Source organism: Podarcis muralis, chromosome 1 (genome assembly GCF_964188315.1).
Source record: "Podarcis muralis chromosome 1, rPodMur119.hap1.1, whole genome shotgun sequence".
Classification (NCBI taxonomy): domain Eukaryota; kingdom Metazoa; phylum Chordata; class Lepidosauria; order Squamata; family Lacertidae; genus Podarcis; species Podarcis muralis.
Window position 1 is genome coordinate 106,107,667 of NC_135655.1, and position 13,953 is coordinate 106,121,619.

The window sequence follows — 13,953 nt, forward strand, 5'->3', positions numbered from 1 at the left end:
AAAGCGGTCATCCCCCCCATCTCATGGAAGTGCATTCCATAGCTATAAACTTTGCACTGTGTGAGAAACTACTTTCCTTTTCTTTCTCTGGAATTCATTGACTGATCCCTAAATTCTAGTAAAATGAGAGGAGGGGAAAGACATCTCTCTATCCACTTTCCCCCACATCATTATTTTATACTTCTGCCTAATACGTCACTGAATATAAAAGGAAAAAGAAAGTGGGGTATAGATCCTTCTACCACATAAAAAAGAAATGTCTGATATATCAAATACATTTCCATCTTGACGTTTTCCTTTGGCACAGTTCTGTTTCTGACTTTTGACTGAAGTCTTTTGCCAGTAACCCACTGCCAGTTAGACTAGACAATAATGGGATAGATGGACAAAACAGCCTGACTTGATTTAAGGCAACTTCATTCAGTTAAGATTTGGAACAATAATATGTTTAGATCTGTTCCTTAGAATGCAGAGGAGTGCCACATTCCAAATTACCTACATCGGAATTCAGGATAGAGCATTAGAACTGCAAGAAGTACAATATCTGTGAGTTATAAAGGATTCATGTTTAGATATTCCCCCCCCCCCATCTATTTCTCCAGTCTGGGCTTCAGGAGAACTATCCTGAAGGTTACACTTTATATTTAAAAAGAAAAGAAAAAAAGAATTGCAAGCAGATGATGACACATAAATAATTTCACTTCATGCTCACACTGGAAACTACAACAGGCCATAGCTTCAAGTGCAAAGCACTTCATGTACATATGCAGAAACACGTGCGGATGCAACTGTTGCAAGTCATAAGAAACATTATTCTGTAGCTAGAACTACTCTGTGTGCAGAAAATTGATATCTGAAGTATCTTTTACTCCACAAATCCCATTTTTAATAGGATTATTCCTGAGTAAATTAATTGTGGACTGATGCCTAAATGTTAATCCAGAAGGCATTTGTATACACATGCTTTTCCAAGTTCAAATGCAACTATAAAAATCTAAACATATTAAGAGTTTTTAGGATCAAAGTGTGCTGGTGGGGGTGCTTTTTAGTTTCCTGCAAATTACTGAGCTAAAATGCATCACCAAGCTTTTTCCTCTCCCTTGTATAAGGCTTTGCCTTTCAAATCTCTATACCGTCACTATCTACCCGCATTAGAAAAAAATATAAAAATTGAAGAAGGAATTTTACAACGGCAAACAGATATGATGCTTTGATGCTATACTTTAAAATCAAAATGTTGAGAATCAAACACCGTACATTTTAAACTTGGATCGCCATATAGCTTTTTTCTTTTTACTACTTCTAAGCAAAAAAAAAAAAGCCAGTTTTAGCCAAATTTAAAATTCATAATACAAATCCTATTGTGAACAGACCTGGGATCAAGAGTTTTGTGTGTCAGCCACTAAACAAGGCCAAGCACTGAATCAGTGTTAAATTCCTCACATGCAGCTACGCCCAGTTAATCTGCTTGAAAGCAGCAAACTATGTAAATCTACTTATGCTAGTGAGATAAACATTACAGTCATCAAAAATGTAACAACATGCAACAAGAATGACTGTTTCTTGGCAAAAGTGGATGTTGGGGAGGGGAGCTAAACACCTCACAAAACGGGTTGTCTTACAACCAACTCATTTTCAAGCAGTACTGACTGGCAACACACACACACACACACACACACACACACACACACACCAACTTCCTCCCCTAGTCAAGTTTCTTCACCAGCTCTGCAGAGGCACAAATTGCATACAGAATCGAACCATGCTTTCCTAAGGAAAGCTTAAATCAGTTTTTGCTTTCACATCTGCAATTCAAATGCATTTGAGAAGCCGCTCTCTTGTCTCACACTAAGATTCACAAGAAACAAAATTCCAGGCTAAATTTGCATCACCTGTGAAAACACCCCAATTCTCTATTCATATAGCAATACCCAGGAGTCTCAAAGAAATGTCTCTGATTTATACAAAGCGAGAAGGAAAAACCAGACTGCATAAACAGGTTTCTGAAACGGTTAAGACAAAAACGTATTTGGTAAAAGAGTTAAAATTTGATAGTGCTCCAAGGTAGCCTCTTTGTTGGTAAAATGCCCTTTCAATTTTAAATATTGTCTAAAGTAAAGCATCAATAACTTTTAAAGACATCACTGCTTTTGCTTGGAAGATTATGATTTGTATCTGGATATTCTAGAAAAAGTACACATGCGTATTTCAACTGTGTTCCATTATTCTGTATTACCTAGCCACAGTTTCCAAAGTAATTCTGACCTGAGCAAAAGAGGACTTCAGCATGCTCCATTCTGACCATGATGCAGGAAAATCCTGTTTAAACAGATGACTTCAGAGATCAGTGTTCACTGTTCACCATAACAGTAGAATACAGGAAAAGATTAGGCACCACCTATCTCTTTCTGACCTGAAAAAAGAGAGATCTAGCTGACTGGCTCCTATGACTAATGTAGACAAGAAGCAGAAAGCAGTATAGCAGGTCTTTACTCAAAGTACTGTAATTATATATTCTTCTGTAACGTGAACAGGTTATTTAAGCAGCAATACACTCATGCGCATATGGAAGACACATGAACATTTTTTCAACGTTTTGAAATTAATGCACAATTTCTTTCTACAAAAGTTGTCAAGAAAGTGTCTTCCCTTTGCCTTATGCATTGTCCCAAGGTTGTCCAGGCTCTAGGACCTAGGACGGCCCATCCTTCTCTACCTCTTCAGTGGGAGTAAGCCCTCTGAGCTGAAAGGAACTTTATTTTGAGTAGATATGTATGGGACTACCCTGTGACATATACTAAGAGCGCCTCAATGATAGTTCAAAAGATTTTGGAACCCAGACTTTATTATCTTGTAGAACGATATCATAATAACATATATGCTTTGTTTTTGTTTTGTTTTAACTCTATTATTTTGTCTGATCAACAACAAAAGCATATGTGTTCTTATGATATATGCTTCATGAAAAGGCACATTTATGTTATATTATGACTTACAGTTATTTAAAAAGGGATATAATGTGACAATAATGTATTTAATTTTATTGTATTTTTTAACGTAATGAAAAAACTGGGAAACATACTGGAGCAGTGTGTGTGTGTGTGTGTGTGTGTGTGTGTGTGTAACATGCGCTGAAAAGCTTAACATGGGTCATTAAATTTTCTATTTTAAAATATTAGGATAATTTTAGGGTGAAATAAGAATATCTGCACATTAAAAACCAGACAACCACTTTTTTTTAAATCACCTAGATTCGTAAAGACATCTGCAAAAATGACATCACGAAAAGCACTTTTGAGTGACGAGGAGCCACAGTTGTCCCCAATTAAAATCAATAGGAGCTTATGCAGGCAAGAATGCAGGCACACTCGGCCTTCCCTGTGTGGGAAGTGTTTCACCAAAGAATGGCTTGACACCAATAAAAGGAATCTTTGGTACCCAGGGTCTTAGGACCACATAATGACCACACATTCGTTTTTTCCGCTCCCCATTGAAAAAGAAGTCTGTTTGTTTTTCTGATTCAGTCAGCCCTTTTAGCTCTTTGAATTCAAGGAGTGCACTGTGAAAAGAAGAGCATCTTATCAGTGTGTTCCAGACCAGCAGGCCGACTCACATCCGCATGCAAAACATACACCCCTTCCAAGTGAAAGGCTTGCCCTCTGCACTCCCCCCCACCCCGCCTTTCATCACCAACAGCCCATGGTGCCACTGACAAATCAATGAACACACAAGACTCCAAAAAGTGCCTGGCTTAATTAACTAGCTTTTCAGACTCCAACACTCCCTAAGTATTTGTTTACATAGTATTTGCAGACCGAATAATGCTATCCTTTACTGTACCATCCACACGGCAATAGTTCTCTATTAAAAAGTGAGAGGATACCAGCTAACCCAAAGTATCCACTAACTATGCCAACTAATGAAATTTACCAACACTTACAAATTAAGGCTTTGAAACTTGGTAAAACACGAAACAAAATAAGATAGGGTTTTCATCGTTCAAAGTACTTTATGAAATTCACAACATCCTCAAAAACTATTGGTGAGGTGGCTTTAAAAATTAAATCAGTACTCCATGAAATCCTTGGCAGAAGTATATATTGTACAGTAACTATTCTCTGCCTACAATAAAGTCAAAGACAGGCCAATTCTGCTATTTTATTTATTTATTTTATTCATTAAATTTATGCGTCACTCTTCATTGTAAGTTATCAGGGCGGTTCGCAGAATAAAATACAGGACAAAAACCTGTAAATAAGTAAAATGAAACAGCAAAACAATACCCCCCATGCCTGTAAAGTTACAATAATTAACTTATTTAACCACTTACATTGGTGTAATCTCACTGAAGTCATCACAGGCACTGATTCACTTCCTTTAAGTTACTGAGAACAGGCCCAACTCCCCACCACAAGAAAACCATGAGTTCTTATTTTCTAACCCAATTTCTTCCTGATCACCTCTAAAAGAGGATTCACAAACACGCACACACACAATACATGCATACCCAAACAAAGAAACACCCAACAGCAAAAGAACTTTGTGGAAGGCAGCAAAGTAAAAAATGAATGAACCACAACTGCTTCATAATGAACAACGCAGCGCTCAGAAGATTGTTGAAGGAGGCATTTCCAACTGCCATCTTATTTTTAAAAGCAGGTTATTGGTACAACAACCATTGTACAAACTCTGCCTACTACGATGTCCTTTTTCGGCATAATTAAATCAGCATGTCAGACTGAGGCAGATTCATCCTATTTATTAGAATCCAATTTTCCTACAGTCTGAGACAGGATGGAGAAGGAAGTGGGCGGGAAACAAATCCATAAGAATTTTGCATCTAGTTACCCCTTAACTCGTTTTAAACATTATTCCTTAAGATTAAAGAATGGCAATGGGAGTAATTACACGTTTTTACCTTACATATTATTATTATTATTATTAGTATTATTATTATTATTATTATTATTATTATTATACTAAAGGGGTGTCTTATCCCAAATGTATTTTGTTTTTGTTTTTTTACCTGGGGGGATATTTCCCACAAGTACGGGCCATCAAGACCCGCGACCGCACTATTTTGGGGGGTGGCTTTTTATTTTAATTTAAGGATATAAGTGGAGTCGCTTCGCGTTAAGGGGTTCCCACTCCTACTTGGCTGTTTCAGTAAAAACGGAAACGGTCGGTCTCAAAGTTTCGATTTCCAAATCATGATGTCGCAGGCTCTAGAACAGTGTTTCCCAACCTTGTGCCTCCAGCTGTTTTTGAACTACAACTCCCATCATCCCTGACTAGCAAGACCAGTGGCAAGGGATGATGGGAATTGTAGTCCAAAAACAGCTGGAGGCACAAGGTTGGGAAACACTGCTCTAGAAAGCCAAAAGGAAAAAAAGAAAGAAGGGGGGAGCCAAAGAGGGGGGAAAACCCCCCCTCACTTGTTGCTCGGAGCCTGATAGGGAGTTCCCCCTGGGCTGCAGTGGTTGTACCACCTAGGAAAGTTGCCCAATCTGGCACCTCCTGCTCAACCCAATTACGAGGAGGCAAAAGATGTCCTTTCTTAAATCTCCAGGGGTGGGGTGGGGTGGGAAGGGAAGGAGAGAGAAGGTTAAAGAGGATCGCACGTGACATAAACTTAAGCGAGACACAGACTTCTTGTCTATAGCCCCCCCTCCCCCCGGGCCGTGGGGGTGGGGTGGCCCGAAGACGCTTCCCCCGCAAGAGCAAGCCCCGACGCCTCCAAGTCCCCACCCCTCTTCCCCTCCCCGAGACCTCCTCCGCCTCTCCCCCTGCCATACCCACCCACAAATATTATAACGCGATTCCCCACCCCCCACCCCCGTTTACCTGCTTTCTATAAGGAGTCCTGCCGCCGCCCGCAGAGTTGCTGCTGCTGCTGCTGTTGGGGAAAATCATCGCCCAGCCAAACAGCGAGCCTCCCCTCCGCCCGGGAAGCAACTTTGGAGGCAACTTGGCGGGCGCGCGATTCAGGGAGGCGGCCGCGGGGAAGTGCCTCTCCCTCGCCGGCTGCTGGGACTGGGCTCCTCTTCTCCCGCCGCTGGCTGGCTCGACGCCTCTGCCGCCGCCGCCGCCTCCACCCTCTTCTTCTCCCTTGGCTGAGTCTCTCATGCAACGCTGCTGCTGCTGCTGCTGCGCGTCCTCCTTCCCCTCTCCCGGGATCCCTGGCGGCTGCAAAGCCAGGCTGAACGCAGACAATCAGCCCAGCCTGCCAGCCATAAAAGTCACTTCATTGATCGATCTACTACGATCCGCGGCGGCGACTTCTGCACCTACTACCGGCCTCAACCACCGCCCAGAGAGGGAGAGAGAAACACACACACACACACACACAGAGGCGGAGAGCGCGCAACCGAAGAGGAGGGAGGAGGTGGGGGGGAAGGAACAGCCCAGTGCAGGCACCGCGCCGCCTCCACGCCTCCAAGCTGCAGCGGCGACAGTGAAGTCTTGGGCACTCGGCGCCGCTTGCCTTTGTCCCCCGAGGGGCGGGCTGCTCCCCCGAGCGCGCGGGGTTCTGCGCCGGCAGGAGGCGTCGGCCGCTCCCTTCCCCCCTGCCCGTCCCGCCGAATGGTTGGTTCTGCCTCCTGCATACCGCGCATTCCTCGGGGCAGCCAGTCAGTCGGCGCGCTCAGCCGCCCCTCGCCTCTTTGCGCGCACCAGCGGCAGCGGCGCTGCTCTCTACGTGCCGGCCCAAGAGCTCTCCGGTGGCGGGCGGGGGAGAAGGGATCGAGCGAGTGTGTGGCAAGGGGAACCCAGAGACCCCCCTGCCGACACCTTCGTCTACCTTGGAGAACAAAGAACCCCAAATTTGGCCAAAGGACTCGCGCTCTTCCACGCTGTAAATCTCATGGGGAAAGCGCGAAATGTCTGCGGGTCTGTTTCAGAGGGAAACGAGAGAAACTGCCAAGGGAGTGCACCCTCCCAAGCCTCTGGCGTTGCGTTTGCGCCGACGAGCCCCGTAGTGGGCGCGGAAAACCGCGCACCATTTTAGTTTCTCTGTTCAAGGAGAGGCCCAGTTGTCTCTCATACAGTGGCCGACTCCAGCTTCTTGCAGATGGCTTGGAAAGGGCCCAGCCTTCACGAAGGCGCAGCCAGGACGCTTCACGTCTTCCCAAACACTTTAGGTCACAGGGAAAAAGCTACTTTTACCAACAGGCTCAGAAGCCAGAGAATTAATTCGCGGTGGCGCGAATACCGCGCTCCACTCACTGCAGAGTTTGGCACGAACTTCTCGACTCGTGCCACATCAAGGGACGAAACTAAAACGCGCCTCTCTCCACCCCACCTCCCTACCCCGCTGTCCCCGGGAGACTGCAAGCTACCCTAGTGGCAGAGGAAAGAATGTGCGTGCGTAAAAACTTGACAGAGGACTCCAAAGCTTGTGCCAAAGCCTTGTGATCTCCAGTAATATGATCCCCGACACAGGCGCATACAGAGATTGTGAAACTGCTATTAAAGCGCCAAACCCCGCTCTTCAAGTAAATGCGTTCTTATTAACTAAGAGATCAACTTTTTAAAATGACCTAATTTTCGTATGCGGAGCGGCCCGCCCAATAGCAGTCAGGCGGCCAACAACAGTCAGCCCAATAAAACGACGAATATCTGTAAAGTAGACGCACTGGTTTTTATGTCCCCTTAAGTTGCTTTGCTGTGGATTTGATTTGTTGAATGAACAACGAAAATGAGAGATACAGTATTCTGGAATCTTAATTTGGGAGTAGGAAGCTTAAAAATCTACTTTAAGGAAGCTTAAAAATCTATCTCCCTCTAAAAGTAACTCCCAACAAAAAACAACAACAGTAGTATGGGGTTGTACGTTCGTAATGGCTACAAAATTGGATGATAGACTACAGACAACCACAAACGTGAATAAGATTCTGCAGAGTAAGAGGACCACAGGTTGCAACCTTGTTTCTTTTCTTTTCTCTGGGGCACTGATTGACTATGGCTGCAAAGTCTAGACTTAAATGTTACACAGGAACATTACTTTGTTTCAACATGGTAACCCTGCGGCCAAAAAGTCTTTCTAGCACGGGAATGTAGGAGGAAACAAGCCAGTTTTTAAAAACATGTTGGCTTTACAAGAATAAAAACTGCATTTTTACCACCTGGCCCTATACGTGTTTACTTGGAGGTAAGACACTGTGTTAAATGGTACTCACTCCACATTTTAAGTGTGCACAAGCGTACCATGCTGGTACTTAGATGAGCTGCCCAATTTATGCCCATCTTGGGTAGGGGGGAACCTAGGTTTTCCTCATTCACTACTACCACATACCGTATATTACACAACTGAGCAATTATGGAAACTCCAGGTTTTGACAACTTGGGAACTGTCCACTCATTTGCCAGTTACCGGGAACAATGAAGAGTCACAAGCACTGGCTCCCGTTTAACTTGCTATCTGTGCAACTGAAAACATGCCACAACTAAACAGCAAATAAATGAAGAACTCCTAAATATGGAATTTACACTTCTGTTCTAAAATTAAACTTGACCTTTGAATGATAATGTAGCGCATCATCTGCTTGCTTCTAAACAATGACTATATGCCCTTATGGGAAAAGTCTCCACACCTTAATTTTATTATAGTATCACATACAGATGACCTGAGCCGATAGATGCATTTCCAATGAGACAGAAAAGGGAACAGAGTTTTGCTGCACAGCCCCACGCAGTGTTGCATCATGACATGGTTTCTTCTACTATACAGTGGACGCTCAGGTTGCGAACGTGATCCGTGCAGGATGAACGTTCGCAACCTGCAGTGTTCACAACCTGCAGTGGCGCATCTGCGCACGAACAGGTTGCGATTCGGTGCGCATGCGGAAAGTGTGATTTAGCGCTTCTTCGCATGTGCGGCTGCCAAAACCCGGAAGTAACCCGTTCCGGTACTTCCGGGTTTTGGCGGGTGTGTAACCCAAAAAAACGCAACCTGAAGCGGTTGTAACCCGAGGTATGACTGTACTGGCAAGTCAAGCAATGCTGACACATTAGCACGGCACTTAGCCTTAGCTTTATACACCTCTTTTCTCATCACTGAAATAAGGGAAAGAGAAAGATGGGGTGAGGCCACAGTGAGGAAGTCCTCATAAAGAGTGAAGCTGCATAATATCTAAAAGTAATTTGGAACATTAGGGTAACCTTTACTAATCTAATATTTGGTAGGATGATGTTACAAGAAGATTTAAATTGAAAGTGGTGTTTGGTTCCTAATCCCACATGCTGCCAGCACTCTTACCTCATTTTGTAAATTGCATAGCTCTAGGCTTGAAGCGTGTGATTTTTATTATTATTTTTAAAAAAGCTTTCTAAGATTATTAATTGTGGCTTATTTACAGCATGGTACAATTTGTGACCTGACACTAGTTCAATGATTCTTGGTTACTGTGAATTGTGATACATTGTTTTTCATGAATTGTTTGTATTATGTGTTGAATCACTTACAGTGGTACCTCAGGTTAAGTACTTAGTTCATTCCGGAGGTCTGTTCTTAACCTGAAACTGTTCTTAACCTGAAGCACCACTTTAGCTAATGGGGCCTCCTGCTGCTGCCGCACCGCCAAAGCATGATTTCTGCTCTCATCCTGAAGCAAAGTTCTTAACCAGAGGTACTATTTCTGGGTTAGCGGAGTCTGTAACCTGAAGCGTATGTAAGCCGAGGTACCATCGTATAATTGTTATTTAGCACTGAATTATTTTGTTGTATGTTACCTTAGTATGATGTGAATCAGAGGCAGTATATACATATTAGAAATGAATACAAAAAAGTAAAGAAACACATTTTGCTGCTTTTTGCTATTCCTATGAGTACAGCTTAGAATTTGGAAAAATGCAGCTACAGCTCATGGTTTGTTGCAAGCAAGACAAATCATTTTATCTCCACACCATTAAAAATGATGCGTGCAGATCAAGTTCTGTTAAAAGTCTAGGACACTTCTTAAGACTATTTGGCAACTAAACTTTCACTGAAAGCCAACACTCCACTAGCCAACCATTGGCCTAGACATGCTGCAGAGCCTTATACCTACTGAACAAGTTGGTTCAACAACTTGGAATAATTTATTTTATTTCTTTCATTCATTCAGTTTGTACACTGCCCTTCCTCCATAGAGGAAAGAGGAATATGGGTACCAGGATAATAAATATCAATATGTGATACTGAGGAAGGCAATCTTTTAGGTACTTGGGTCCCAAGTCTTTTAGGGCTTTGTATGCTAGTATTATGGGACGCGGGTGGCGCTGTGGGTTAAACCACAGAGCCTAGGACTTGCCGATCAGAAGGTCGGAGGTTCGAATCCCTGTGACGGGGTGAGCTCCCGTTGCTCGGTCCCTGCTCCTGCCAACCTAGCAGTTTGAAAGCACATCAAAGTGCAAGTAGATAAATAGGTACTGCTCCGGTGGGAAGGTAAACGGTGTTTCTGTGAGCTGTTCTGGTTCACCAGAAGCAGCTTCGTCATGCTGACCACATGACCCAGAAGCTGTATGCCGGCTCCCTCGGCCAATAAAGCGAGATGAGCGCCGCAACCCCAGAGTCGGCCACGACTGGACCTAATGGTCAGGGGTCCCTTTACCTTTATGCTAGTATTGGGCCCAGTAACTCATTGGCAGCTTTCATGGTCGGTGGTACATGGCCCTATCAGACTGCCCCTCTTACCAACCTAACAGTCACATTCTGCACGAGCTGCAGCCTCCAGACCACCTCCAAGGGGAGTCCCACACAGAGTGCACTGCAGTAGTCCAAGTGGGAGATCATGAGAACATGGGCAGCTAAGGCCAAGCAGTCTTGATCCAGGAACAGCTGTAGCTGCCAACCCAGACTAAGCTGGGCATAAACATTCCTACATACAGAAGCCATTATGACTCTAGTGAGAAAACTGGAACCCAGGAATAGTCCCATATTATGTAATACATAGAACAACTGCTCCATTGCTTGACATGCTACCAATTCTGCAGGCATATCTGTGTTGCAAATTAAGCTACACATCTGCACTGCAGACTCAGCTATCACGGTTTATTTAAACTTGCAGCTCTTTGAAGAGCCTCAAGAATTGCTATTGACCTCAAAAGTGCCGCTCCCAGGCTTCTTTGGGGTTCACATGCTAGTCAAATATATGCTCACATTATTTCCAAACTGATTGAAATTTGTAGTGCAGCAGGTCTGTGTGACTTATGAGTCATACACAGACATTCTGTTCCATGTTCTACAAACAGCTGCATTTGTATTTGAAATACAGGGGTTTTGCCAATTTTTTTTTTAAAGCTGCAATTTTTTTTGTCTATGCTCCCTCATCAGCAAGAATTGTCCTTATTTTAATGCACAAAGAAATTCTTCCTCGATATCAACAATATTGCACTTGTTTGGCAGATGTTAGTAATCAGGTAAAGAGTTGACAACTGTGACCAGTTTCCTCTGTTCTTATTTACACCTGTCAAATGCCTTTCTCTTTCTCCCCCGCCCCCCCGCCAGCCTGACAATATTTCTGTGTTCAAGGTCTCTTGAGTAGACCAATCACCCTGGAATAGTTCCATAATATGGGTGTGATGTGTGGCAGTTTTAAAGGTGAGTAGTAGTGTTGTTTCCATTTGTAATGAAAAGTCTCACATTCCATCCCACTCACAAACCGCGCTACTTCCTCTTTGATAGTGTAACTAGTCCGGAACTACTCCCTACTAGCAGTGCCAGACTTATGTATTGGCTAAGTAGGCTGAAGCCTAGGGCCTCTAAATCTAGGGGGCCTCAGGATAAGATACAAAGACTTACTGGAAATTAAAACCCCAAGGTGGTTGTCACCAATGGAAGCAAAGGCTCAGAAAAAGCTCAATATGGAGGCCAATTGGCCGAAATATTGGGAAATATTGGAACAAGATGGAGACAAACTGAAATTGCAGAGTTTTGAGAAATTAAAAGATAAGGTGCGAGACTGGCTACATTATTATCAAATAAGAGAGGCCTATAATTTGGATAAAAAAATTGGCTTCCAGGTGGAAAAATCAAAATTGGAAACAGAACTGTTAGATCACAAAACTAAGATACTTTCAAGAATGTATAACTTGCTGTTAAAATGGAATACGCAGGATGAAACGGTTAAATCTGCTATGATTAAATGGGCACAAGATGTTGGACATAACATTATGTTTGCTGACTGGGAACAGTTGTGGACCACCGGTATGAAATTTACGGCATGTAATGCCTTAAGAGAGAATATTATGAAAATGATATATAGGTGGTACATGACACCAGTCAAGCTTGCAAAAATATATCATCTGCCCGATAATAAATGTTGGAAATGTAAAGAAAATGAAGGTACATTCTTTCACCTTTGGTGGACGTGCCCAAAGATTAAGGCTTTCTGGGAGATGACCTATAATGAAATGAAAAAGGTATTTAAATATACCTTTCTGAAGAAACCAGAGGCCTTTCTCCTGGGTATAGTCAGCCAATTGGTGCCAAAGAAGGATAGAACTTTCTTCATGTATGCAACAACAGCAGCAAGAATACTTATTGCAAAGTATTGGAAGACACAAGATCTACCCACCCTGGAAGAGTGGCAGATGAAGGTAATGGACTACATGGAACTGGCGGAAATGACTGGCAGAATCCGAGACCTGGGAGAAGAGTTGGTGGAAGAAGATTGGAAGAAATTTAAAGACTATCTGCAGAAATACTGTAAAATCAATGAATGTTAAAATGATGTTGGAAAATAAGTGGCATTAGCAACAAAGTTAATAAGAATATGCAAAAATGAATTGATAATGGATGAAAATATAGAGTTAAAAATGTTAAGATATAGAGTTAAGATAAATGAAAGAGGGTAAGGATTTGCTGACTTGATTATGTAAATGGAAATACAAAAAGGGGAGGTGTGAGGAGGTCAAAGAAACAAGCAAAGGAGTTTAAAGTTATGAAAAACGGATTTGTTTTTAAATTTTTCTTACTTTTTGTTTTGTCTTTTGTATGTTGTATTTTTTATTTTTATTTTTTCTTTTATGTATTTTTGTATTTATGCTTTTGTAAAACTTCAATAAATATTTCTTAAATAAATAAATAAATAAATCTAGGGGACCTCGCCAGCCCTCCCGCTCCCAAGCAGGCAGTCTCCCCTCTCCCAAAATTGCAAACCCAAGACTTCATTCGAGGGCAGGGCAACTCAGGCCTCTAAATCTAGGGGGGGTCACCAGCCTGCCCGCTCCCCAGTGCCGCAGTCTCCCCCTCCCAAAATCGTAAACCCAAGACTTCATGCAAGGGCAGGGCAACTCAGGCCCAGCAACTATGGGCTAGACTCAGGGCTAGCCAGTGGGGCCCAATTTGAAGCAGTGGGGTGCAACTTGATATTTTTTTGTAGGGCCCCAGTTGACAGCCAAAGTCTGCAAAATCTTATAGATATAAATAAAATCCATGTAGATTGCCTTGGTGCAGGAGTGGCCCATGGGGCCCAATTGCTCTAATTGCCTTAAGGTCAGCTCTGATGAGACTGTGCAGGGATTGGACTGACACGCCCTGCACCTTCCAGGTCCCTGGTGTCACCATTCAGAGTACAGACTCAATGATTTGTTATAGAAATAAAGGGGGGCACTTATTGGAGATCAGTTTTCTCACCTCTTCCCCCGCTCCCAAACCCTGAGACAATGAGCCCAACCAACCTTTTATTCATAGTCGCATAAGCACTACACTACAGCATGGCCATAAACATGTACGTTCAACCGCTGAAATATACAACCAATATGTAGCAATGGAGATTTATGTTACTGCTTTATGAATGAACACTGTGTTTTATGAATGGACTCTGTATTTTGTGAATTACCTAAGAGCCACCAATAGGGAGCTCTAGAATCTGACAGCTAACCAATTGGGTACTACCAAACAGTGACCCCTATTGCTGAAAGCTGAAAGCAGGTAACCAGCAGGGAATGCTTCAGCTCAGCCTTTGCACTGTT

The 13,953-nt window shown here is 43.0% G+C and overlaps 1 protein-coding gene across 5 annotated transcripts in view; it reads right to left on the reverse strand.

Moving 5' to 3' along the window:
* RBMS1 (RNA binding motif single stranded interacting protein 1) overlaps positions 1-13,953 on the reverse strand; it is a 119,899-nt gene that overhangs the window by 67,033 nt on the left and 38,913 nt on the right. For 2 of the 5 annotated variants that reach the window (XM_077936613.1, XM_077936612.1), the window contains exon 1: positions 5,845-6,566. The exons of 2 other annotated variants lie outside the window; for them this stretch is intronic. In XM_077936613.1, the coding sequence (XP_077792739.1) occupies positions 5,845-6,126 (282 nt within the window). In that variant the 5' untranslated portion in view covers positions 6,127-6,566. Of the gene's footprint in view, positions 1-2,265; positions 2,305-5,844; positions 6,567-13,953 lie in introns of those variants that run through there. One more of the 5 variants, XM_077936626.1, reaches the window with a different exon arrangement.